The sequence below is a fragment of the Ailuropoda melanoleuca genome, chromosome 15, assembly GCF_002007445.2.
Source record: "Ailuropoda melanoleuca isolate Jingjing chromosome 15, ASM200744v2, whole genome shotgun sequence".
Lineage (NCBI taxonomy): Eukaryota > Metazoa > Chordata > Mammalia > Carnivora > Ursidae > Ailuropoda > Ailuropoda melanoleuca.
Window position 1 is genome coordinate 46,245,753 of NC_048232.1, and position 27,549 is coordinate 46,273,301.

General features: G+C 35.8%; 1 protein-coding gene and 1 long non-coding RNA gene across 2 annotated transcripts in view; one reads left to right on the plus strand and one right to left on the minus strand.

The window, feature by feature from the left end:
* RAB21 (RAB21, member RAS oncogene family) overlaps nt 1–26,864 on the plus strand; it is a 36,023-nt gene extending 9,159 nt beyond the window's left edge. The window contains exons 2-7 of the mRNA XM_002915614.4: nt 2,538–2,597; nt 3,361–3,468; nt 6,895–6,958; nt 13,283–13,337; nt 13,821–13,909; nt 22,234–26,864. Of these exons, the coding sequence (XP_002915660.2) occupies nt 2,538–2,597; nt 3,361–3,468; nt 6,895–6,958; nt 13,283–13,337; nt 13,821–13,909; nt 22,234–22,376 (519 nt within the window). The 3' untranslated portion in view covers nt 22,377–26,864. The remainder of the gene's footprint in view (nt 1–2,537; nt 2,598–3,360; nt 3,469–6,894; nt 6,959–13,282; nt 13,338–13,820; nt 13,910–22,233) is intronic.
* Nucleotides 7,173–14,346, minus strand: LOC117796396. The gene is made up of 3 exons (XR_004620877.1): nt 14,290–14,346; nt 11,960–12,164; nt 7,173–7,465 (listed from the first exon to the last, which is right to left on the minus strand). It is a non-coding gene; the product is annotated as an uncharacterized LOC117796396 (long non-coding RNA).
* Nucleotides 26,865–27,549: the final 685 nt, after the last annotated feature.

The following is a 27,549-nucleotide window of genomic DNA, read 5'->3' on the forward strand; positions in this document are numbered from 1 at the left end:
AGAGTAAATATGAAGCCAAGTCGTGGTAGGATTTTTTTGGAATATAGAATGTCACGGGAGGAGGAATGTTCAATGATGATATTTCTGAGATTCTAAACTTCAGTGACTTGGGGAATGTAATCAAAATACTAATGTTGGAATGGAAGGCCAATTTCGGAAGGAAGATCAGTTTAATTTTAAAGGTATTTGAGAGAAGAGAGGCATTTAAGTTGACCCACCTATTAAATATTTGGATAGGATTCAGATTTTGAGTTTCTCTATATAGCATTGATATTGAAACCATGAAAATGATTGAGTTCAAGTAAATTATACAACTAATAAAGGGCAAAGCTGAGATTCAGTTCCAAAGTTCTGATTCACAGTTCTTTTTTTTTTTTTTTTTTTGAGAGAGAGAGTGTGTGCAAGAGCAGGGTGGAGGGAGGGGAGGGAGAAAGGGGAGAGAGAGAATCTTAAGCCGCCTCACAACCCTGAGATCATGACCTTAAATCAAGAGTCAGACACCCAACAGACTGAGCCACTAGGCACCCCTCGAAGTTCATATTCTTAAAGTCCTTTGTTCACATTTATTGTCAAGACATGTATTTGGTCTTCTCATTTTCCAAGTTTTCTTTTGTTATTTTGTAATTTATTTTATACCCTTTTCTATGTAATCTTTGTTTCATTTGATAAACTATCTTTAGTGTAGTTTGAGTTTTAAAGGAAGACATTCCTGGATTTGATCTCAACTCTGCCATTTGTATCGATCTGTGGATTCCTTACTTAATTACTAAATTCATTGGCTTTTTCTTAATTCTAAAATTCTTTGGCGTGCCTACAGCAGAAAGTTCTTCCTGAAATCCGGGCTCCTCCTCCTTCAGTAATAATTCACCATCCTAGCTTTTTATCTGTTTTACCTTACTTCTCTGTACTTTCTTTTCTGTAGATACACCTAACTGTGACTGTCTCTGCATAGCTTTGGACTTGGCTCTCTATTCCTTTTTCTAATACATATTTTTTAATTATTTATATTTTATTTTATTATTTATATTTTTTAAATATGTCAGCTGACTCTGGATTCTGATTATATTTCCTCTTCAATTACTGTGGATTCTCTTTTCTCTTTTCTATCTTTGTGGGCTTGGTTCAAGCCCTTTTTGTTTTTCTCTCCTACTTTGTAATAGCCTTCTGTCTCCAGGTCTAGTCCTCTCCTTTCCAGTCTAACCTCCCTTCCTATCCCAGAGTCATTCTCTTAAAATATAGATCTTATACCTCCCCACTGCTTTAAAATCCTTCGGTGATTCTCCATCATCAACAGTATTATTCTTCTTAACACTTACTCCTTAAGATGAATTAGGCATTTCTCTAAGAAAAAAAGAGGTCAAATGAGTTTGGGAAATGGTTGTACAGACGCAGTTAGCTTTTCTTTTGGCAAAGTCTTAGTGTGCTAATGTGTATTATGAGTGTTCAAAGGGAATACAGAGCAATATGCTGCGTTTCCCTAATACATCTGACTGTAGTATACATTTATACATTTTTTAAAAAATACATGTGTCTTGGAACAGGTTTTATTAAGACCCGCAAAGTAGAGTCCGTACACCTAGACATTGATGTCTATCTTTGCCTATCTTTCTGGTCTCATCTCTGGCACTGACCATACTAACTTGTTGGAGTTCTCCATGGGGAGGGAGTTATGTGTTTCAGGCTTCGGTGGCTTCACCCATATGTTGGAAAAGCCCCTGTTACTCCTAAAGGGGGGAGATCATCACCTTCTCTTCTGAAGCCGCCTTTAACTCATCCAAGGAGGCTTTACACTTCATTTCTCAGCACTCTCTTTAGAGTCTACTTGGCAAGACCCTCCCATTTTAACAGTTGTCACATGATATTGTACTGTTCTTTACATGTTCATTTCTGTTGTAGACTATAAACTCCTTGAAGGCTAGAACCATTTCCTTTCATTTCTGTAACATTAGTACCTGGGATAATTATTAGATATAAATAATTGAAGTATAAAATAATTGCAGGAATATTTCAAATTATATTGGTATTCATACAGTTAAGTAAACTACCAGTAAATATATATCTTTTATCTCATTTAGAAATCTCTTAGCTCTTCTATAATGAGTCGGTAGGGTGACATCAAATTAAATACTCTAAGAAAAATTTTTATGGGGAAAACCTAAGAAAATAATTATCAGTTTTTCATTCTTTCTTTTTTTTAGATCTTTTTGTTTGTTTTTATTTTAAGTAGTCTCCATGCCCAACATGGAGCTCAGACTCGTGGCCCTGAGATCAAAAGTCACATGCTCTACCAACTGAGCCAGCCAGGAGCCATGTTTTTCATAATTTCATAAAGCAAAATACCATTTTTTTAGATTACAATATAAATAATGTTCTGTCTTCAGTGAAAATAATGTTTGGTCATTAATAAGAACTTAGTGATTACTTTTTCTCCCAGATAACTTGAGTTTCATATTGAGATTATTTTTCCATCTATAGTTCTTGGGATAAGAAACATTACTTTATATGAAATACTGTTTAATGTATATCTCTTTTCTTAGGCATCATTCTTAACGAAGAAGTTAAATATTGGTGGGAAAAGAGTAAACCTAGCTATATGGGTAAGTTAACCTTTTCAATTGAGTGAATGGAGGCTTCTGCTATTCTTTGTACTCTAATTAATTGGCTCAAGGAATAGGAATTTGAATAATTGGCTCAAGGAATAGGAATTTGAATTTCTGGATTTTTTTTTAAGTTAAGTTTAGTCAAAGTTGTTTTTTAATAAACATTTTTTCTAACATCAGGCTAAGAATTACACAGTTGTATACATGAATATTGCTTATCATAACATTTGAGCTGGGGGAAGGGTAAACTCAGAGGGATCCCATGTCAGAGAAAGAACAGGGTGGGTGGACAGCCTGTCTGGCCTTTTTCCCTTCTGTGTTTCCATGTTCCCACTTTCCAAAGCAGTGGCTAGTAGAGAATAGGGCAAGGGTAATGCATCAGAATACCTTTTGGCCAGTAGTCCTGGTGCATGCTTTCTTTCCTTGTCTTCTCCCTCTGTGGGGAACCTAAATTTAGGGCAAGGCCTGTTCCTGGCTTATAATGCCATCTTGGGCATTCTTAACTCTTTTTTTAGTGGGGGTGGGACATTTGCTGAGGAGTAAGAGGGTTGGGAGGGGAGTAACTTCCATATAACCGTAAAACATTAAATATTGTTTGTAATGTCTAAAAATTTTTTTGTAACCTGTTTTTTTTTCTCTTAACAGTGTTTTGAGGTTATCTGTAACTTCATGTCCCCCAATTAATCAAAAGCTTACTGTAGTTGCAATGGCCTATGTATTTTTTTCTTCTGATCTAATAAGTGTTTGTTGCTTTATTTAGGATACAGCAGGTCAAGAGAGATTCCATGCTTTGGGTCCAATTTACTACAGAGATTCAAATGGAGCTATTTTAGTTTATGATATAACAGATGAAGATTCCTTTCAGAAGGTATTCTATTTACTTATGGGTAGATGACTTAAGTAGAATAACAACACTAATTTTTTAAGTCTCCATTCACATGCCTTTGTTTACTAATGTAATTAGTCTTGGTTTTAAAAGTAAAATAAACTTGTATATAAATGATTACCACTCATATTTGTTAATGCAGTATTTAATTCATGTTTACATTTTGAATAACAGTTATTAATAAGTTTATTACATAGATTTCTCAGATATTAGGAAAGGGAAATAATTTGAAATAAAACTTTATAAAAATAAGGAGCTTTTTTTCTCCCTATTAAAAAAAATATCACATGTATTTCTTGATTCCGTATACACTAGGCATGTGAATACTTGGTATGGCTGCATGGGCTCCCTAGTTGTAAAGAGGAAAAAGAAACTAAATCAATTTTAAGCCCTTTCTTCTCACTAAATGTCCTGGAGGATATAATATAAATTTTAAACAACAGTCTAGTTAGTATTTATTTTAAACCTTCTTCATTATTTTTCACCCCTTTTTTTTTAAATTTTTTTTTAAGATTTTATTTATTAGCATGAGCAGGGGGAGGGACAGAGGAAGAAGCCGACTTGCTGCTGAGCATGGAGCCTGAAACGGGGCTCCATCCCGGGACCCTGAGATCATGACTTGAAACGAAGGCAGACCCTTAACAGCCATCCAGGCACCTTTCACCCCTCTTTTTTTTTTTAAGATTTTATTTATTTATTTGACAGAGAGACAGCTAGCGGGAGAGGAAACACAAGGTGGGGGAGTGGGAGAGGAAGCAGCAGGCTCCCAGTGGAGGAGCCTGACGTGGGGCTCGATCCCAGAACGCCGGGATCATGCCCTGAGCCGAAGGCAGACGCTTAACGACTGTGCCACCCAGGCGCCCCTCACCCCTCTTTTAAACATACACCACAAATGTAGAATTTTTAAAGTTGTTTGGAACCAAAAATAAGTTACCATTAAACTTACCTCTGAATTCTTGTCACAGTCAGGATGGTGATGAATTACTTATTTCACCCTTCCTCTGAAAGCCCCTCTTGGAATAAATTTGTCAAGGGTATGTAACTAAAAGGGGTAATTTCCACAGCAGAAAGTGTACTCGCCTTGAGTTACAGGCTTGTTCCTGTTGAAATTGCTTGCCTTTTTAGTTTCAGTTTTAGGTGTTTTTTTTTTTTTTCCATTTATTTTTCAGTGTTTAACTGATGAAGCAACTGTGCAAGTTAGTCCTTGGATTATTACATGTGGAAAAATTTAGTCCAAGGAGTAGAAAAAGGGAATGATAAAGTAACTTGCAGGTTTAATGATACTTGAAAAATTTATTTGGGAGCTGCTGTTAGTTGTCCATTCCTGCCTTTTGACATAAATGGAAATGGTTTGAGTGTTTTATTGATTAAGAGAAGGTTGAGTCTTTTAGGTTGAAAAGTGACCACTTATCTCTTGCTGTATAACAAAACCCCCAAAACTTGGTGGCTTAAAACAATGTTGTATTGTTTTTCATGATTTTGTGGGTTGACTGGGCAGGTTATGTGGTGTTATAAGAGTCACTCGAGCAGCTGCATTGAACTTTGAGTTTGGTGGGGCCAGGACCATCTAGGAAGGTTTGTTCTCCTCCTTATGGTTTCTCACTCCATCTGGTGTGTCATCCTCTGGTGCTCTCTCCACATGCTCCCTCATTATTCCATATTCTAGCCTAAGCTGTTTACATGACAACTGGATCCCAAGAGTAGCTGCCAGGCCTTCTTAAAGCTTAAGTCTGGAGCTGGCATAGCATTACTTCTGCCACATTCTCTTGGTTAAAGCAAGTTACAAGGCTAGCCCAACTTCAAAGCAAAGGGAAATAGATTCTACCTCTTTTTTTTTTTTTAAGGTTTTAATTATTTATTTGAGAGCGAGAGAGAGAGAGTGAGAGAGAGAGAGAGAACACAAGCAGGGGAAGAGGGAGAGGCAGGGTCCCCACCCAGACTCTACTTCTTGATGAGAGGATTAGTAAAAAAAATTTGTAGCCATCTTTAACTCACCACAGAATGTATGGGGGTAATGAGTAGGATGCCTGCAGAAGGATGTCTATTTGCAGATGAATAACACATTTTTTAAAAAAAGTTGGTTAGATTTAGTAGGTTATGATACTATGTATATAGGGAGTAATTTGTAATTGGATTCTGGCATGTTTCCTTTGAAATGATGAGGATGTACATTTTATACCAAATTGTCTCATTTTTCTTATGTGACAGCAACTAGGGATGGAAGTTTAGTGCTTCTCTAAAAACTTCTACCTATGTGTGAATGAAACAAAAAGATGGGTCTGTACTGAGAAAACTATGGTTCAGTGCCCTAAGATAAGGTGGTGATATTGATTACCTTTCCTTTTATAAAGGTTTGGGGTTTATTAAAGACAGTTCCTCTGCATTCTTGTAGAAAACAGGAGTGTGGAACTGTTACATTTGTACTGTAGGACCAGATATACAGTAAATGCTTACTTACCACGTATTTAATGTAAGTTTTGTATTTAAAGGTGTGTGTGCATTTTTTTGAAGAAGATATAAGTTCTGTGTGATTTCATTACGTGGAAATTAAATTCCATTACAAAAAATGAAGGAGGTATTCAAGTTTGTTCTTTATCCTATTTTATTGTAATCAGCATATTTAAAATCATGAGTTCAAAAGATGAATTTACTTAATTTGAATGTACCCAACTGTGCCTACTGCTGTGCTTCATCCATGGTGAAAAATCTGTTACTAGAGTCATTGTATTCCAGTGGTTCTCCACCAGGAGGTAGCAATGTTTGGAGACATCTTTGGTTATCACAGCTAGAGGGTGGTACTAATCTCTACTGGTAGGAGGCTGGGGATGCTGCTCAATTTCATACATTGCACAGGGCAGTCCCTCACAACAGAGTTAATCTGAGCCAAATATCAATAGTGCTGAAGTTGGAAAAAACCTGTCGTCCACTAAAGGTTGAAAATTTACTTTGGTACTCTTTTGGGTTCCCATATACATTTTTCCCCCTTTGAAGTGTGTGGCACAGAAGCTTCTTTGCCCTCTAACTTGGAACCAGTTGGAATACAAAAGACTCAATTTTAAGATGTTCTTAAGTCCAAAGTGACTCTACAGGCATAGGCTGGAGTTGATGTGCTTTTGCTCTAGCGAATAGTTTTGCTTAGGTCTGTGGAAGATTTATGAAAATTTATAATTAGAGATGTTTCTGTCTATACTGCTATGTAGGTACAGCGAGAAGTCATTCCATTGGATGTTTGTATATTGTGGTTTGCAATATAATTTGTCAATAACTGATCCTTCAGTTAATCATTTCTAGTAACTAAATGTATGGACTGTTAGACAAATTCTGAGGTATTTTGACAATGTGGAGTTCGCAGTGTTGTAATGATAGTTGTTGCAACAGAACTTAATATTTACTCTTTTGTATACACAGGTAAAAAACTGGGTCAAAGAATTACGGAAAATGTTGGGAAATGAAATCTGTTTATGTATAGTTGGTAAGCATCATTACTTTTTTAAATTTAAAATGTCCTCTGTTTCAAAAAAAAAAAAAGTACTCTGCTTCCTTAATGTTTTATTAGAGAATAGCGAATAAGTCATTCTCATTTTTAAAGTTATATGAGAAAGAAAGAAGAATGATATTTAATATTTGATATTTTAATATTTAATATTTTAGAATAACTTATGATTTGGAAGTGACCTTTCAGGAGATTCAGACTTCAGGGAAGACCTTGGGGAGCAAGTGGTAAAAAAAAAAATTTTTGTAAAGATTTTATTTATTTGACAGAGAGAGACACAGCAAGAGAGGGAACACAAGCAGGGGGAGTGGGAGAGGGAGAAGCAGGCTTCCCGCTGAGCAGGGACCCTGGGATCATGACCTGAGCCGAAGGCAGACGCTTAACAACTGAGCCACCCAGGCACCCACAAGTGGGAAATTAACCATGTAAACTTCCAACTCCCGGCCTTGCTTCAATTTGATCTTTAGTTTTTCCTCAGAAGATTTTCTGTAGAAAAAAATAGTTTAGGAACTACTTTAAAATAAAATTAAAACTAATGACTTAGGCTAGTTTCTTGTTTTATATGTTTAACTATACACATTTTTGAGTTAAGGACCAATTTGACTCCCACGTATACGACCAAATCATGATAGTAGGGTGGAGGAATATTCTGAATGGGTAAAATAAAGGAACTCTAGAACTCACTCTTGGACTTCTGGAATTTCTCTTTGTTTCCCTTATTCTTTAGATTATTATTTCTATGATATAACTAATTATTGAGCAATAAAGTATACCAGACACTATGCTGTGTTCTTGGTAAACATTATCTCATGTAATCCTCATAATTTTATGAGGGCTTTATAGAGGAAGCTGAGCCCTGGAGATACTGGATAACTTGTGCAATATCAAGCAGCTATGGAGATGGGATAAGAATTGAAGTCATTCTGATTCCTGTGCTTTGCTTTTAATCCTTATGATGAGTAGACTCATGCTATTTTCTTTCTTTCTGCATGACTGCTAGAATAACAATGGTCTAGAAGAAACCAGGGTAGTTTTAGTGGAGGACCTAGAATGGAATGGTCAGTGTGGGCACATTTGACTTTTAAAAATTTTTACTTATTTTATTTATTTTTTTAATTTTATTTATTTATTTGAGAGAGAGAGAGACAGAGCACAAGCAGAGGGAGCTGCAGGCAGAGGGAATAGCAGGCTCCCCACTGAGCCAGGAGCCCAGTGCAGGACTCGATCCCAGAACCCTGGGATCATGACCTGAGCCTGAGGCAGACGCTTAACTGACTGAGCCACTGAGGCATCGCAAGAATTTTTTTTTTTAATTGGAGTTTACATTTTTTACATTGTCTCACCATTAGATTGGCAAACTGCAGTTCCAGATCAGGGTACATGTCTGGGGGAAGAGGCCAAGGAGATGATCTGGCCTACTTTTTAAGTCTAGATGCTACATGTTAGGCTAATGGCAGGAGTATTTCAGAATGGAACTCTAAAGTAGTAGACTGCATGGGACTTTGGGCCAAAGCTATATCTAGTCATTAGTGAATTCACCTGGCTTTATCTGGTATCTGGGGCTTAATGGGAGTGGAAGTGGCCACATTAGGCGAATGACTAAAGATACGATTATTTGGGATTCTGGTTATCTCTCAGAAGAGGGAAAAAAATGACTAATATATACTTGAAGTCAAAGAAGCGTCAAGAGTTTGTTACTTGACCCATGTTACAAAGTAACATTAAAAAATAGCTGGATAAATAAAGCTTATGAATAATTAATTTGGACTGTATATTTTTCATGTTCATAATTTATAAGAAGGTTTAGGAATATTGATGGTAGCTTGCTGCCCCAAGTAGGGACAGATAATCCTCATTTAATGTTACATAATGTCTATTAATGATTGGTATAAAGCCTAAAAAGTTCTCACTCCTTTTCTGTTTCTAGTGTGACATGGAATTTTAGTTGTAATTCATTGTTGAAAGAATTTTGAGAGCCCATTTACCACAAAAGGAAAGTTTCACAAAGTTACTATATCTGTGTAACCAGTAACTTAGAGGTTTCACCGTGTTTCTTTTTCATCCCGACACTATCCCAGCTGCCTTCCCCTCACCATTGCCCACTTCCAGACACTGTCTTGACTTTTTACTGCATGGACTAGTTTTGTTTTGAATTTTATATAAATGAAATTATATAGTATGAACTCTTATATCTGATTTTTTGGCTTTACATTATGTTTGCAGCATTCCCTTGTTTTTGTATATAGTTGTAATTCATTTTATTCCCTTTGTTCTCTAATACTTTATTCTATAAATACTCCACAATTTATCCTTTTGTTATTGATAGGCATTTACATTATTTTTTCTACATACTGATTTTCATTCTATTTTTTAGAGTAGTTCAGTGTTTATTTGTTCTTCTGTTTTATTACTAAATTCAAAATAATAACACTACTTCCCAGGGTTCAATGTAATTTAATGAAAATTAAACAATAATTTGGAAAACACTTGGCATAGAGAAGGCCTTTGACAAATATTTGTTCCTTTTCCTCTAAATAAGACAATCTTTCAAACATTTGGATGGTTTACCTGAAATCTTATATTCTCTAGTCTTCAGTTGTTTTTCATTTGGTCTAACTTGTAGACATTCTTATCATCCTGATTATTTTTTTTCTAGGCTTATTTCACTAGAACCCTAGAATCCAAACATTGTTGAGCCAATGTATACTTAAATGGCTCTCTTTTTAAAATTCTCCCATTACATTCTACCAACACTATCCCAAGATTGCATGCATTTTTTACTATCCATGTCACAGTGTCTCTTTTTTATAGATTATAGTTAACAAAACTCCGAATCACTTTTTTATAAGTATTGCTCTTCTGTCAAGCTTTTCCCATCTTTTTTTATATAACTAAGTTATTTAAACTTAAGTGTAGGAATTTCAACTCATGTTTCTGTATCTTTATGTTTGATGATATCGTCTACTGGCTTTTTCATGTAAATTAAATACTTAACCTTCTATGTCTTTACCTAAACCACTTACAGTGTGTTAAGCAGTAATGGAGAACCCCATACCTTGCTAGCAGAAATTTTTCCCTCTCTGTTTTAGTTAGTCCACTGATTAGCACTCTTAGCTGTGGTTGCTCTATTTGATAATATTTTGCTTCTAGTCTGTCCTTAACATTTGTATGTTAAACAAATAGTTATTTTTAATAGTAGTTACCATTTATTGAGTCCTAGGTACTGTTCTAAGAACTATACATTTATGCATTCATTAAGTCTTCTGACAGCACTACAAGAAGGTATTGTTGCCATTTCCATTTCACACACGAGAAGTGGGCTAAGAGCTCGGTATTTCCCAAAGTACATAGCTAGTTAGAGGTAGACCTGGGATTTTAACTTAGGTCTGTCTGCTATATCAAGCCCATATTCTTAACCAGCACTATATATTGCTTACTACATATACTATATACCAGTTTTGGGAGTATTCTAGTATAAGAATAAGTGAACTAATACAGATGGTCCTTGTCTTCCCAGAGCTTATTATGTAGAGAGAGGGAGAAGAACAAGCTATTGTTCTGTATTACAATAAATGCTATGAAGGGGGAAGTACAGAGTGCTGTGATAGCACTAAAGCAAACCTAACTCAATTTGGAGGGGAGGGAAGTTAAAGGAAGACTTCCCAAAGTGTTGGATTAACTAAATTAGCTAGAAGAAACTAGCAGGGTGGTAATAAAAAGTTTGTTGCCTATCATGGGCTTTAGTTTTCTCATAATAATATTGATTTTCCATTTGATCATTCACTGTGATGAATATAAGCTGATATTAATAACTGCTGTTTATTGAGCATGTACCAAATGCTAGATCTTTTACATTATCATATTTTCATATCAACATGCTGTTTTTTTTTTTTAAAGATTTTATTTATATATCTGACAGAGAAAGAGACAGCTAGCGAGAGAGGGAACACAAGCAGGGGGAGTGGGAGAGGAAGAAGCAGGCTCCTAGCGGAGGAGCCTGATGTGCGGCTCGATCCCACAACGCCGGGATCACGCCCTGAGCCGAAGGCAGACGCTTAACCGCTGTGCCACCCAGGCGCCCCAACCGGCTGTTTTTTAGCTACATTTGTATAGAGTGATACTAAGATTAGTAATTTTCCCCCAAATTATATAGTTATGAAGTGATCTAGGACATAAAAACAAGCTTTATCAGGTTTAAAGCCTTTGAAAACTTATTTTGACTAGCCCACACACCACCATACAATCTAAGCAAAATAGGGTTCTAGCCCTTTACTGCCATTAGGCCATCTGCCCCTATCAATGGGTATATCCCTTTCATGTTCTTAATTCAAATGTGTATTTATAAAGAAAATAAAGTTTTTACTATTCTTAGCAGGGTGGCTTTTCCACCTGCTTCAGCCAATTTCCCCCCCTAATCTTTATAGTACTATACTTAGTTGGTAGTAATCCTTTTTTCAGGTGTTTCAAAACTATTAGAAAGTTCCCTATATAGTTGCATAGTAGCATTGAAATAGATGAGCCTCAAAGCCTTAATCCTTTACATGTCTTGCTTTTAAAAGAACTATAGGCACTAAAAAGGTTTTGAGTTTGGAAAGGTGTCAGTCACCAAAATGCAGTTTTTTATGACTTAATCTGTGTAATCAATCCCTTTATGGACACTGATTGTTGAAAGAAATAGTGGTAAACAAAAATTTTTTGTTTAAAATAATAATTAGCTTACCAAAAAAGTTAGTTATTTTAATAATAACTAGATTTATTAAAGTCGGGTAAATTTAGAATGTAATTAGGTAAGAAAGCAGTGTCTGAATAATTTTCCCCAAATTTCGTTTGAGGCATTACTCAAATTATCTCTCTCTATCCTTATTTTTTTTAAAAATGGATGTTGATAATTCTGGTAGAATTTGAAAACAGAGGCATTATAGATTGAGAAAAACAACTCATAGGGTTTTAGTTAATTGTAACAAAAGTCTCCCGTTTTACCTTGAGCGGCAGAATACTGTGCTTCTGTTTGTTGGAACCACTGGCCACTAGGTGGTGCTTTTTGCATTCTTCATAGCATAAAACAACTTGTTTTTTCTTCAGGTGACTGTCAGATACATTGTAATATTTAGCAGATTTAAAATTTTATTGACAAATATAATGTAGGAAATCCGAATATGTTCTTCTTGCTGAGTTAAACAGATAACTGTTCAAATAAGAAACAGTTCATTACTGAATTTGTTGGTAATCACTGAACTTTAGTATATACTGTTTCCTTGTCATGCTTTGGTTATGGTGTCAGATAGTTACTTCAGCTGCCCATAATTGGGTGCTCAGATTATTTGAAGTCCTCTATATAGAGACTCTCTGGGCTTGTACTTCTCAATTGTAAGCATCGGATCTTTCATTGGGTGCTTACTTCAGTCCTTATCTGAAATTATCTTCTAGATTCTCTAATGTTCCTAGAAAAGATGACCTTATTTACAAAGGTTTCCTTCCCCCCCTTATAAGTCATAATAGAAATGAAAATATTTGTCTGAAATATCCTTTCTTAGGGTATTTCCCCCTTTTTCTGTTATTTCTATTACCTTTAGTATTCTGTTTCCAGCCAACTCGCTTTAACCTCTACCCTGTATTTAATAAGGATTCTGCATTTTGCAGTTTCTTCACTTTATTCTGGTGGCTTTTTAGCATAATCTCAGTTTTGTCCCATTGTTTAAGAAGAGCTAACCTTATTTTCAGTAATTTTAAATTTGCACGATGTGCATGTGTTAAGTTCTCGCATGTTGTCAAACAGTACAGTTTCCTCTTCTGTGGTAGTGAAATGCTTTTTCTAACCAGTTCATTATCAGTTAGTAAACCCAAATACCGTTAGGGTCCAAGAGGCTGGCCTAATACATTTCATCAATAGTAAGGTAGCCTTGCTTAATTATTGACTGGCTGTATGTTGATTGGGGACCATTTACATTTGGCTAAGAATCATAGTTTATTCCTAGGTTCCCAAGTGACTCTTAGTCTCCGTTATATCCTAAATCAAAGAATAGTGCCCATCTCTTTCGAAAAGTTGTTTTCTCTGACAGAGGCTGCAGCTTCAGGAGGGATATGCATTGAGCCATTTGAGGGAGGTTGAGGCATTTACCTTGACAGTCATGATCAACCCCCCTATCATAGGCTTTAACTTTGTAGTTTTAGGACATGTAGAAGTCTGATGGGGATTTGTATTATTTTTCCAGGTGATTAAAATGGCAGTTGTGTATTTAGAATTGGCTTTGTTATAAAAATGAATCAATACTAAGAAATGGCGTTTCTACTTTTTCAAACTAGGTAATAAAATAGACCTGGAAAAGGAGAGACACGTTTCCATTCAAGAAGCAGAATCGTAAGTGTTCTCCCTTTCCCCCTCCCTCTAGTCACTCCCTAGTAGCAGTCTTTCTCTTTGCACAATGTGCTTTACCATTTAGGTATTACTCAAACCTTTTAATATAAAATGAGCTGTTGGATTCAGTGAAGCATTGGTAATTTCTGGACTTTTGACAACATCTAAAAATATTCCATTCTCACTTCTCTTTTTGATTTCAGTAAAAAAATGTAAAGAGTGATGCCCAAAAAAACCCTATCATAATCAAATAGTGAGTCACAAAAGCTTTATTAAAGTATTTGGGTTCCCAATTAACTTAAAAATGTCAAGTCTTGTTATCCTTATGTTCTTATTTAAAATTTGGTTCAGTGTATCTTAATTTCACTAAATGTGGGTTAATTAGTAATAAGTCACTAAAATTGCTACTTCAAAAATTCAAATAGCAGTTAATGACAAAGTTTGAAAACTTTTTTGTATCAATCACTGATGTTACTTTTTTTTAAGGTATGCAGAATCTGTGGGAGCAAAACATTATCATACTTCAGCCAAACAGAACAAAGGAATTGAGGAACTCTTTCTTGACCTTTGTAAAAGTAGGTATACTCAGATTTTGTATATTTAGAAATTGTTCTTTTAAAAATATTGGTAATATTTTTTAAGTAATGTTTTATAGTCTCAATTATATGACCACATTGATGATTTCTCACATCTACCAGTACTATTATTTACTTAATATTTTTTCTTAAACCATTTATTAAAGCTTAAATACCTACTTTAGCCCTGTTTCAAGCAGTAGTTAATGGACGTGAAATCATGAAATCGTTGGATATGGTATGTACTAAATACACATGAAAATGAATGCATAACTGTCAAAACAGGAGAATACACAGATTTAAGAGATGTAACAACCTGCTGAAGTAGATGGATCTTATTTGGATCCTGATTTGTCAGACAGTGGGGACTGAATACTCACTGGGTATTTGATGATATTAAGAAATTATTGAGGGGTGCCTGGCTAGCTCAGTCAGTAGAGCATGTGACTCTTGATCTCAGGGTCCTGAGTTCAAGCCCCACATTGAGTGTAGAGTTTACCTAAAGAAAACATAAATAAATAAAAACAGTAAAGTGAATCTTTAAAAAAATATTATTGAGGTTCTGGTTCAAGGTAGTCACATCTTCTCCCATAGACACACTGAGTCTAAAGCTATATATGGAACAACTTCCTCTTAAAACCTAAAGGCTGGTTGAATGACAGCTGTACTTTGGACAAACAAGAAGAAAACCACATCTAAGAGGGTACACGATCTTGCCATAAACCCCATCCCTGCAGTGGTTACCTACAACCAGAAAGGAACTCAAAACCCATAACTTCTCCCTAAGGAGTTATGAGTTTGAACCCCACAGTGGGCATCTCAACTTTTAAGACATAAATGAGAGATGATTTTCCCATCTAACTTTGAAAACCAGCATGGCTCACATCCCAAGACCTACAAGACTGAAGCAGTCTGAAAAACTGCTCTTAAAGGGCTTGCGCTTGGACTCACTTATCTCAAGTCCCAGCTCAGAGGCAACTGATCTTACCAACTTAAAGTGAGGGAGGCTCACCTGCTTATATTAAAGGCATGTAATTTAACACACACATCTAGGAGCCTGATGATGGAATACTCTCCCAGGGTGAAGACTGGCAAGCACCGTCTTCATGGTCTACCTTTGCTGTATTCCTCCTTTGCTGTGTTCCAGAGCACCATTATCTCCCAGAGAGGAGCTTTTACACACATCTGATGCCCCAATTTTTGTAGCTGCTACCTAGGAAATACATCTTGATCACCTGGCCTGGAGGCCAGGGGAGCTTGTATTCTTGGTCCCATTGGACTAAAATAATTGATGTTACTCAGAAAGGAGCTCATATCCCTGTCTGGTACCCCAATTTTTGTGACTCCTTCCAGGGGACGCCTCTATATTACCTGGCTTTGGTGGCCAGTGGGGCTTATGGTCATGGGTCCCATGGGACTGTAACCAACAGAGAAAGAGTTCTTAAACAGCTACCACCCACAGGGCACAGCAAGAGACAACAGACCCACAAGCTCAGTTTTTCTGTGAAGGAGGACTGTTAGTCATCATGACTCTGGCCTGAGGGGCGAGTTTCAGGTTTGGGACACTTAGTGGCCTATGGAGCTGCTTTCAAGGACAGTAGGCCGTGAGCACCATTTTGGTGCTCTTCTTCTACCTTGTTCTAGCTTGCTTTTATCACCTAGAAAGAGCTTATCCATTTGTCTGGAGCCCTAATTTTTGTGACTGCTGTCCAGGGAATACCTCCAGATCACCTGGCCCTGGTGGCCAGTGGGGCTTATGATTGCAGTCCTATAGGACTATATATTTGCATACTTTTGGTTTTGTTTTTTTTTTAAAGATTTGAAAAGGAGAGCATGAGCGGGGGGAGGGGCAGAGGGAGAAGAGAGAGAAACCCAAGCAGACTCCACCCCGAGCACGGAGCCCCACACAGGACTCGATCCCATAACCCTGAGATCATGACCTGAGCTGAAACCAGGAGTCAGAGGCTCAACCAGCTAAGCCACCCAGGTGTCCCTATATTTGCATACTTTCAAAAGCTGATGCCTAAAGATTTGACTTCCAGTCACACTGAATCTAGGTGCTGAGATCCTCCCCTTTGGGACACTGACAGGTCTTGGGACATCCTCCATTACTGGGAGCTATTAAAAATATAATAGGCTGCTTGGACAAGCAGCTTGTTCCATTTACTGTATAGAAAGCAACGTGGAGAGTCACACAAAATGAAGAAACAGAGGAGTATGTTCCAAGTGAAAGAAGAAGATAAAACTTCGGGGAAAAAACCTTAATGAAACAGATAAGTAATTTACCTGATATGGAGTTCAAGGTAATGGTATAAAAATGATCACTGAATTGGGGAGAAGAATGGATGAACACAGTGAGAACTTCAACTGGAGATGGAAAATATAAAGAAGTACCAGATAGAGCTGAAGAATACAATAAATAAACTGAAAAATACACTGGAGATGTTCAACATCAGACTAGGTGAATTAGAAGAAATGATCAGTTAACTCAAAGACAAGGCAGTGGCACTCACCCAAACAGAGCAGGAAAAAGAAAAAAAATGAGAGGGATAAAGCAAAAAGAAAGAAAATGAAAAAATTGAAGATAGTTTAAGGGACTTGACAGCATCAGACAGCCTAACATTTGCATCCGAGGGATTCCAGAAGGAGAAGAGAGAAAGAGGCAGAAATCTTATTTGAAGAAATAATGGCCAAAAACTTCCCCAGCCTGGGTAAGGAAACAGACATCCAAGTCCAGGAAGCCCAGAGAGTTCCAAATAAGAGGAACCTAAAGAGATCCACACCAAAGATACATTATAAGTAAAATGTCAGAAGTAAAAGATAAGGAGAGAATATTAAAAGCATCAAGCAAAAAACAACTCATTACATACAAGCCCCCTCCCCCATAAGATTATCAGCAGATCTTTCAGCAGCCGTTTTGCAGGCCAGAGGAAATGGCATGATATATTCAAAGTGCTGAAAGAAATAAACTTCCAACTAAGAATTCTCTACTTGGCAAAATTATCATTCAGAAGGGAAGGAAAAATAAAGAACTTTCCAGACAAGCAAAAGCTAAAGTTCATCATCAACAGACTTGCCCTAAAGATATGTTAAAGGGACTTCTTTTACCTGAAAAGAAAGGGTGCTAATTAGTAACAAGAACACACTTGAGAGAAGAAATCTCACTGGAAAGTAAATATTTAGTAAAGATAGTATATTATTGATTATAAAGCTAGTATGAAGGTTAGAAGATAAAAATAGTAAAAATAACCATAATTACAATAATTAGTTGAGGGGGATACATAAGATGAAATATAAAATGTGACATCAAAAAAGTAAAACATCGGTGGGGGAGTAATAACGTTGAGCTTTACAATGGGTTCAAGCTTAAGATGTTAAAAACTTAAAATGTATTGGTATAAGCTGATATATGTAAGCTTCATTGTAACTACAAAGTAAAAACCTGTAGTAAATATGCCAAAGATAAAGAGAAAGGAATATAAGCATACAACTGAAGTAAGTCACCAAACTTCCAAGGAAAATAGCAAGAGAAGAAGAAAAGAACAGAAATGAATTACAAAAACAGCTAGAAAACAAAACAGCAGTAAACACATACCTATAATTACTTTAAATATAAATGAACTAAATTCTCCTATCAAAAGACAGAGTGAATGGATAAAAAAAACAAGACCTGTTTATATGCTATCTATAAGAGACTCAGGTTAGATGTAAGGACACACACAGACTGAAAGTGAAGGGATGGAAGAAGATACTCCATGCAAATGGAAACCAAAAGAAAGTTGGAGTAGCTATTTTTTTTTTTTTTAAGATTTTTTATTTATTTGACAGAGATAGAGACAGCCAGTGAGAGAGGGAACACAAGCAGGGGGAGTGGGAGAGGAAGAAGCAGGCTCCCAGCCGAGGAGCCTGATGTGGGGCTCGATCCCAGAACGCCGGGATCACGCCCTGAGCCGAAGGCAGACGCTTAACCGCTGTGCCACCCAGGCGCCCCTGGAGTAGCTATTTTTATATCTGACAAAATGGACTTTAAAACATCGACTGCAATAGCAGACAAAGAACTGCATTTCATAATGATAAAGGGGTCGAGCCAACAAGAAGTTTTGACTTTTTTTTTTTTTTTTGACAGAGAGATAGCAAGAGAGGGAGCACAAGCAGGGGAAGTGGGAGAGGGAGAAGCAGGCTTCCCGCTGAGCAGGGAGCCTGATGCAGGGCTCAATCCCAGGACCCCGAGACCATGACTCGAGCCGAAGGCAGACGCTTAATGACTGAGCCACCCAGGTGCCCCAGAAGTTATGACATTTGTAATATTTGTGCATCCAACACAGGAGCACCTAAAGATACGAAGCAAATATTAACAGACCTAAAGGAAGAAATAGACAGCAATACGAATAATGGTAGGGGACTTTAATACCTTATTTACATTAATGGATAGATTATGCAGACAGAAAATCAGTAAGGAAACATTGGCCTTAAATGACATGTTAAATCAGGTGGACTTAACAGATATTTACAGAACATTTCTATCCAAAAACAACAGAATACACATTTTTCCCAAGTGCACATGGAACATTTTCCAAGACTGTATGTTAAACCACAAAACAAGTCTTAATAAATTCAAGAGGATTGAAATCATATCAAGCATCCTTTCCAACCACAATGGCATAAAACTAGAAATTAATTACATAAAACTGAAAGTTTCACAAATATGTGGGGATTAAACAACATGCTACTGAACAACCTAGTAAGTCAAAGAAGAAATCAGAAGAGAAATCAAAATATACCTTGAAACAAACAAAAAAGTAAACACATTTACCAACACTTATGGGATGCAGCAAAAGTAGTATTAAGAGGGAAGTTCGGGGGCGCCTGGCTGGCTCAGTCAGTGAAGTGTGAGATGCTTGATGTCAGGGTTGTGAGTTCGAGCCCTATGTTGGCTGTAGAGGTTACTCAGTAAAATCTTTATAAAGCGGGGGGAGTTCATAGCGATACCTAACTCAGGAATCAGAGTCTCAAATAGAGGCACCTAGCTGGCTTAAGTTGGAAGAGCATGCAACTCTTGATCTCTGGGTTGTGAATTCAAGCCCCACACTTGGTGTAGAGATTACTAAAAAGAGTAAATAAAGCTTTTTTTAAAAAAGTCTCAATGTAACTTTATACCTCAAGAAACTAGAAAAAGAACAAAGGAGAAGGAAGGGAACAACAAAGATTAGAGCAGAAATAAATGAAATAAATACTAAAAACACAATAGAAAAGATCAGTGAAACTAGCTGGTTCTTTAGAAAGATAAAATTGAAAAAAATTTAGACTCACCAAGAAAAAGAGAGGAGTCAAATAAATAAAATCAGAAATGGAAACAGAGACCAATCTCGTAGATACAGAGAACAGATTAGTAGTTGCCAGAGGCAGGGGTTTGGGGGTGGGAGAAATGGCTGAAATGTTGTTTGTTTTTAGTTTAAATAAATTGAATTATTCTTTATTTTAAAAATTATTGTAAATTTTTAGTTATGATTATGGTGTTATGGTTATATTTATTTAAAAAGTTCTTGTTTTTTTAAAAAAGAGTCCTTATATTTTAGAGAGCATATTAAAATTATGAATAAAATTATGTGTCTAGAATTTGAATCAAAATAATAGTAGGGAGCCTTGCTGAGTATAGATGAAATTGCGTGATGAACATAATGTATTTTCATTATGCCATTTTTTTGTACTTTTATATATATTTGAAGTTTTTCATAGTAGAAAGTTTTTTTTAAACAGAGGAAACTGGGGCGCCTGGGTGGCACAGCAATTGGGCATCTGCCTTCGGCTCAGGGCGTGATCCCAGCATTGTGGGATCGAGCCCCACATCAGGCTCCTCTGCTATGAGCCTGCTTCTTCCTCTCCCACTCCCCCTGCTTGTGTTCCCTCTCTTGCTGGCTGTCTCTATCTCTGTCGAATAAATAAATAAAATCTTTAAAAAAATAAAAAAATAAAAGAGAGGAAACTGTTTATCACCAATAGAATTGTGCCATACTTAGGAAAACCCTTGTCTATGGAATAATAGATTGAAATTATTTTGTCGGATTATATTCCTTGAATTTATGGACCTCACACTCTTCTGAGAATTTGATGAAACTGTGGTTTTTGTCTCTAGGAAAATGTACATATACACAAACTTGGGAGTAGATTTCAGTTTTATGAAAACTTGGAAGGTCATTCAAAGTTCTTGTAGAGCTTTAGTTCTCTAAGTGAGGTCCCCTGATCAGCAGCATCAGCATCACTTGAGAGTGTGTTAGAAATGCAGATTCTTGTGCCCTACCCAAGCCAACTCAATCAAAACCTCTGGAGGTGGTGCCTAGAATCTGTGTTTTAACAATCCTTCCATGTGATTGTGATGCACCCTGAAATTTGAGAATCTAGTTTCTATTTTTACTGCTTTATACATACCTATCAATCACTTGGAGATCTTATTAAACAATGCATATTTGATTAGAATGGGTCTGGTGTGGGCCTCAGCTTTTCATTTCTAACAGGCACCCATGTGATGATGATGCTGGTCCTCAGACTATACTTTGAGTACCAAGGTTCTAGATCTGTAGCTTAGAAATGTTATAAATCTCATGTGTTTTTTTTTTTTTAAAGATTTTATTTATTTATTTTTTGAGAGAGAGCAAAGAGTGTGCATGAATGCAGGAGCGGGGGAAGGGGTGGAGGGAGAGGGAGAGAGAATCCCAAGCAGACTCTGCACTGAGCATGGAGCCCGATACAGGGCTCAGTCTTACAACCCTGAGATCATGACCTGAGCCAAAATCAAGAAAGGGACACTTCATCGACTGAGCCACCCAGATGCCCCTAAATCTCACATCTTTATAGAAAAAAATTTGAGTATTTCCCATGTTTATTTAAAAATTAGAGAATATATACAAATTCTGTATGTTGTACATTTTTATAAAACAAAAAAATAGAAAATTTGAAAGATTTGGAAATAATAAGTAGAAGTTAGAATTTGTCGTGTTTTCTTATTTCATCTTACTGGATTTTCCTGTACACCTAAATTTGAAAACCATTGTTTAAGAGCACTCTCTGGACCCAAGTTAAAGAATTATTGTTCTAAGGACTCCCTCTTTTCTTTCTTCTTTTTTTCAGATATGTATTTTGTGAATATTTACTCTTCGTCTGTGTCTTATATTTTCATTTTTTAACTGTGTCTTTTGGAGTAGAAGTTCTAAATTTTAATAAGATCTGATTTGTCAGTTTTTCTTTATGATTCATTTTTTTGTGTGTCCTATATAAGAAATCTTTGCCTAATTCTGAGTCACAAAGATTTTTTCCAACAGAGATTTCCTCCTGTGTTTTCTTCTAGAAATTTTTGTTTAGGTCCATAATTCATTTTTTTATTTTTATATATGGCGAGGGATATAGATAGATCAAGGTTTATTTTTTACATGTAAATGTCTGGTTCTAATACTGTTTCTGAAAAGATTCTTTCTTCATTGAATAATCTTCGCATATACATCAAAACTCAAGTGACCGTATATGTGGGGGTCTGTTTCTGGGCTCTGTTCCATTGATCTCTGTTTGTTTGTTTGTTTGTTTGTTTAAATTCAGTTAATATATAGTGTATTATTAGTTTCATTGATCTTTAGAGCTCTCCTTTCACCAATATCTCACTCTTTATTGGAATAACTTTCTGATAACATCTTTAAGTCAAATAGCATGAGTCCTCTGGCTTTGTTTTCCTCCCTCATCTAAAACTCTTTCATTCTTTCAAATATTATTTGCTTAAAAGTATTACTTTACAGGGCGCCTGGGTGGTGCAGTCGTTAAGCGTCTGCCTTTGGCTCGACATGATCCCGGCGTTGCGGGATCGAGTCCCACGTCGGGCTCCTCCGCTATGAGCCTGCTTCTTCCTCTCCCACTCCCCTGCTTGTGTTCCCTCTCTCGCTGGCTGTCTCTCTGTCACACAAGTAAATAAAATCTTAAAAAAAAAAAAAAAGTATTACTTTACTAGTTGAAGAATAAATCTTATTCCCTAAATATTAGTTGCGCTTGGAATAATTTGAACTTCTTTGACATGTTGCTAAGAATATTTGGAAAGTCTTAAGGATTATACTTGTATACAGTCATTTGTTCAGAGCAAAAGTTTTTCTATTGATCACTTGCCATTAACTATTTATAATTTGCAGGAAAAGCTATTTAGTGAGCTGACAAAATGTTTATTATATTTAGTTTCCTTGTTGGTTGAAAGTCAGAAATGGCTATCATGGTACACTGAAAAAAAACTTACAAGAAAGAGAAAACTCATAGGCTGTGGTCCTAAATAACTTGTTTCCTCCCTCTCTTAGGGATGATAGAAACAGCACAAGTGGATGAGAGAGCGAAAGGCAATGGCTCCAGTCAGCCAGGATCTGCAAGGCGAGGTGTACAGATTATTGATGATGAACCTCAAGCTCAGAGCAGTGGTGGAGGGTGCTGTTCTTCTGGATAACTGTTCACACTTAGGAAATTAAACAGACTGTGGATCGTTGCCCTCAACATGAAGACTGCCGTATTCCAAGTCACATTATTTTACCAATGGAATTATAGAATTAACAGTATTTTAAATTACGTTTATAACACTGCAGAGACCTTAAGTGCTAAACTTAGTGGAGTTTGTGACCAGAGAATTGGCATTTTTCTACAAATGTTAACAAAGCAATTACCAATGGCCTTTTTACATATTTTTTTCTTTAATAAGGAATAATATGCATGTAGAAAAGACCTACTTAAAGGCTTCATTTATATTCTTTTAAATCAAATCTTTATTTAATAACTTATATATGTTGTTGGAATGGTATACATTTTTGCAGCCCTTTGTATTTTGTGGTAGTTTGAATTGTATCACTTCTAAACGGCGAACTGTTTTTGTTTTCTTTTTTTTTTTTAATTAGCAGATACCTGAAGTACTATTTTTGCAGGGTTTGCACAGGCCCCTTAACTGTCTACTACTTTGATATAATCTATATACAACCTGTATGCTGAGCTGGTAAAATACATTGTAAAATTACATATTAAATATTTTATCTGCTTTTACAAGCGCAAGGTGCAAAAATATATACAATAGTCTCATTGATGACTGTAAAGTGAATTAACATTTGGTGATAATGCCTAAGCTTTTTGACTCTGATATAAAGATCATAGCTCCCCTTCACTTTTGTCTTAACTTGAAAGTGGCGTGTTTCAATTTTCATATATACTTTACTTGAATTATTGCTGTTGTCATATTTTTTGCCTCTGTAAGTCTTTCTGATGATTGAACGACAGCATTTGCCTTTTGGTTTGTTGAGGTTTTTTGGGTTTTTTTGTTGTTTTGGGGGGATTTTTTTGGATAAAAGAGATGAATTCTGCTGATTTTGTTTTAGAGTGGTTACCTTAGAAGTATTTGAGTGGAGCATGCTGAGTTTCACTTCTGCAATGGCTTTAGTTTTCTCTTAGACTTTATGTGAGATGGGTTCACTGGTGTGAGAAGAGAGGAAGAGGTCCCAGAGAGTTGCCACTCACCAAGACTCATTCATACATCATGTTAGTGAGTGGTTTATTCTCCTGGGGCAGCACTTTTAAACCCTTTGTGAGCAAATTGTATTGTTCATTGCTTGCCAGAGATGAACACAGAAGAGTTTGTTCCATTTTATAAGAGTTGTCCTTCTGAGTTTCTGTGAAGGGAAACATTTCATGTAATGTGGTTATAGCAAACACTGGAAAGATTTATTATGAAATTATATTCTTGTATACTTTGTAAATTAGTCTCATTAGGGTTTTTTTTTTTCTTAAGCATAGGACTGAACTTAAATTTGTTCATTTTAATGGAATCAGACACTGCTCACAGAAGGATCACAAATTGTAGAGATTAACATAAGTTGTTCGTGTTCTAATATATATATTTTTCCATTTCTGTCATGCTTGGAAAACTAGTAAATGTTATGTCTAAGATAAAATGGAATGGTCCCTGGATTTACTTCTTATGAGAAGCAGTAGTATGCAATAAAGTTGTTAGCATGAGCAATTAAGAGGATATAAAGAGGTTACAGTTACTATAGAAGTACTACCATATTTTTAAGTTAATAGCTTAAACTTTCCCAGATGGGTTTAAAGTTGAATTGACACCTTGATGTTATGATGTTAGAATTTTAACTTAGTATTAAGTGTTCTGTGAGCCCTCCCTGTATCTTCTTTAGTTACTCCCCTTGCTAAACTGAACACACTGATTTGATTTCTGTTGTGTGTGTTTGGGAGGGTGGTGTGGGAAGAGTCGGAGATAAGCTAAAGTTTTTTTTAAATCAGATGATTGTGCTCAGTGTCCTGTGAAGTTTGTGTTTATGCAGGGCAACAGGGGAGACAAGGAGAATCATGAGTACAAATACAGGAAAAATTGTTTTGTCCCCCTGCTTCTTCCACAGATAGTGAAGAAAGCCTTGCCATTTCTACTAGTATACATGCAGATGGGAAATAAACTCTTCTCCTTTGGAGTGAAATTTTTTTACACTAATTAGAGATGAAATTGAGCTTTATTCCAAAAAGTAAAGTTATAAAGCCTGATAATTGGAGAGTTGAACTCTCGATTTTTGACCCAATACTACTGATATTAAGTCCAGATAGGAACCTCTGCTCCAGAGTTGCCAGATAATTATTGATGGGGTAAAACCACTTTCCATATTTTTTTTCCTTTACTCTCCTTTGGTTTCTGTGTATCTTTCTTAACCTCAAGTGTTTCTTCTTTTTTTGACTTGTAATTTAAGCTAATTCATTAGCAACAATAAATAATAGGGAATACTTGTCTTTACCCTGAGGCCTGAGAGGTCATTAGGTAGGAATAGGATGAAAGAGAAATAAAAGAGGACCAGCCAATTGCAGTATGTGCATAAAGGAGAGGTAAAGAGATGGTAAACTAAGGCTGAGGAAATTTCTCTGATAGTTTCTTCACCTCTTTAACATATCTTTTGTGTTCCTGTCCTTATAAATTGTGCTATTAGGAAGAAGACACAAGTAACTGTATTGTGTATTAAAAGTAGTACGTAGGTAGAACCAATATATTTTTCAACTAGTAAGTGTATACATTTAGTATATATATTTAAAAATAGGTATAAGATAGTCATTAAAAATACCTGAATATTATGTTAAAAGTATACAATCATTGTTTCTGTAATGATGGGGATTCTGCATCTTGTTTTGCTTTGTGATTATAGAGGAAAATATTGTTTTTAAAAATGTATATTGCAACAGTTTTGGGGTAAACAGCAATCTGAAAAAAAAAGCATCACATTATTGTATGAAATATGAGTGTTTAAATTTGTTTTGTTCTGGGGATATCTCCTGAAAATACCCTAAAGCTATGGCTGTTACAGCTAAATTGATGTCTTTTTTGTTGTTGTTATTGTTGTTAGTATTAGCCATGTATTATTAGTGATTACTTTTTATTTGGCATTAAAGTAAGAAAGAATGATACAGGTTCTCAGTATGAAAAGATAAAATTTGGGAAATACGGAAGGAGGATAGTGAGGAGAATGGAAGTCAGGTAGATGTGAAACTCTACAACCTGACATTTTTATAATCGCTTTGAAAATACATTATCAGGTCATTTCTAAATAAGGCGAGTTATGCATTATGCCAAATATTTAGAACATATAAAAAATGAATTGTGATACTATGTCTTTTAATATAATTTGCAGTTTTCTATATTATAAATGGTACAAGGAGTCTAGGTCATTGATGTTATCTCCAAATACTAGAATTTACCCTTATAATTATTACTTATATTATCTCCAGAAGTGGTTTGATCTGTGCCTTTAACTTTTGAAATTCATCTTTTGACTTCTGTTTGCTATTATAGTTTTCTTTATAGATGCAATGTGGCAGAGAAGGAATACCTACTCTGTGACTATTGAAGATGTTGAGCTCTCCCAGAAAAGGGTATAGATGGTTTCAGCCAGCAGCAGCCTTACAATAATGTCTGGAGATATAGCAACTAAGTAGATCTTCTTTCTTTTCTAAATTACAAAAGGTATTACCTAGATTTTAATAACTAAAAGCTGGGATTCATTGAATACATACATTTATTTGATTTCATAATAGGCATTGATTCTAGTATGTTGCTGTTCTGTAGTTTTCAGTTAACAAAAACAATAATATATTTGGTGCTGTGGACCAAAATTCATTTTACTCATATGTCTGACTTTGATGGCTTTTCCCTTTTCAAAGGAAACAAATTAGAATTCTGAGCAAATTTTCCTAAATGCAAGTATTTTAGTATTAATCATATGTAATGAAAAAAATTCAGAAACACTCTTAAAGAATTTCTAATTTCAAGCAACGATGCTTTGCTTCTAAACAAATGTCACATTAATTTGGTAGACTTATAGCACTGCTTGTGCTCTCTGGGATTTATATATCATCTCTCTTCTGAGAAGCCAAGTGTGCTTTTAAGTGTTAACCTTGCTGCTACAACTTTTCCTCTGCAGTAGGTAAATGAACATGGCAAGTTGATGTTACAGGGCACACCCAGTAAGAATCTTACTCTTAAAGCATCTTGTCTTCAGAGGCCTGCTCATACTTCTAAATGCATCACATTAAAGCCAAAAGATGAAGCTGCCTACCTTTATTCTCATTGTATCAGTTCTCACCTTGATTTTGATACTTCCCGACAACTGTATCAGCGCTTCATTATCAAATACTCAAGAAAAAGCTAAAACGACTTCCTTAAATTTGAGCTTGTGTAGAGCAATGAGAGAAAGGTGAGGGACAGCAAGGATGAAGTATGGTAATGTTGAAATATAGACAACAGTGGTATTTGCTAAACTGTGTCTTTGGTAGCAAACTATTTTAAGGAAACCATCATATGTAGTACTTCCTAGAAATGTAAAAGTTCTTCATTTTGTATTTAATTATCTGAGAATATATTCTAGGAAAAAGAATAAAAAGTACCCCCTTCCCAGATGGAAAATATCGCTCTGTAGTATATACTCTTCCATTACCTTTTTGCTGTGCATTTATATACGTATATATTTACCTATAGAAATACATAGTTTTATAGGTTTTAAATTTTTACATAAATTCTCTCTTACTATGCATATGTTTTGCAACTTGCTTTTTTCTCTTACCATCATGTCTAGGAGTTGTTATGTCAGTTATGCAGACTTTTTTGTTTTCTCCCACATCTCTTTGTGGTGTTTGCCTTTCAAAATAACTTCTGACTCTCCGTGAAACCTTCCCAAAAGGAATCTTGTCAATTAGGTGGATTTCACTAGAATCATAGACTATTAGAAAGACATTTGCTTATAATTCATTTGAAGTACATTACTTTTGGCCTACTGTTGACTGATTAATATATACAATTCAAGAATTTAGCAGATTCTTTATTCCAAATAGGTTTTTATTGGAGGGAAGAAGGAAAAAGAGGGGAGGAATAGCTTATAGGGAAAGTACAGAGTAAAGTCTATACAACTCCCGAGTAGTTACATCACACAGGACTTCATGCTGCCGAAGATTAGAACTTCTGGTTGGTCAGTGCCTTTAATGAAAAAATGAAAAGTCCCTTTTCAGATTTCCCTTCCCCCAACATCCCACATCCCTATCCCTCTTAAGAGATAACCATTGTTAATGGTGTGTGTCTATATCTCTCATATATA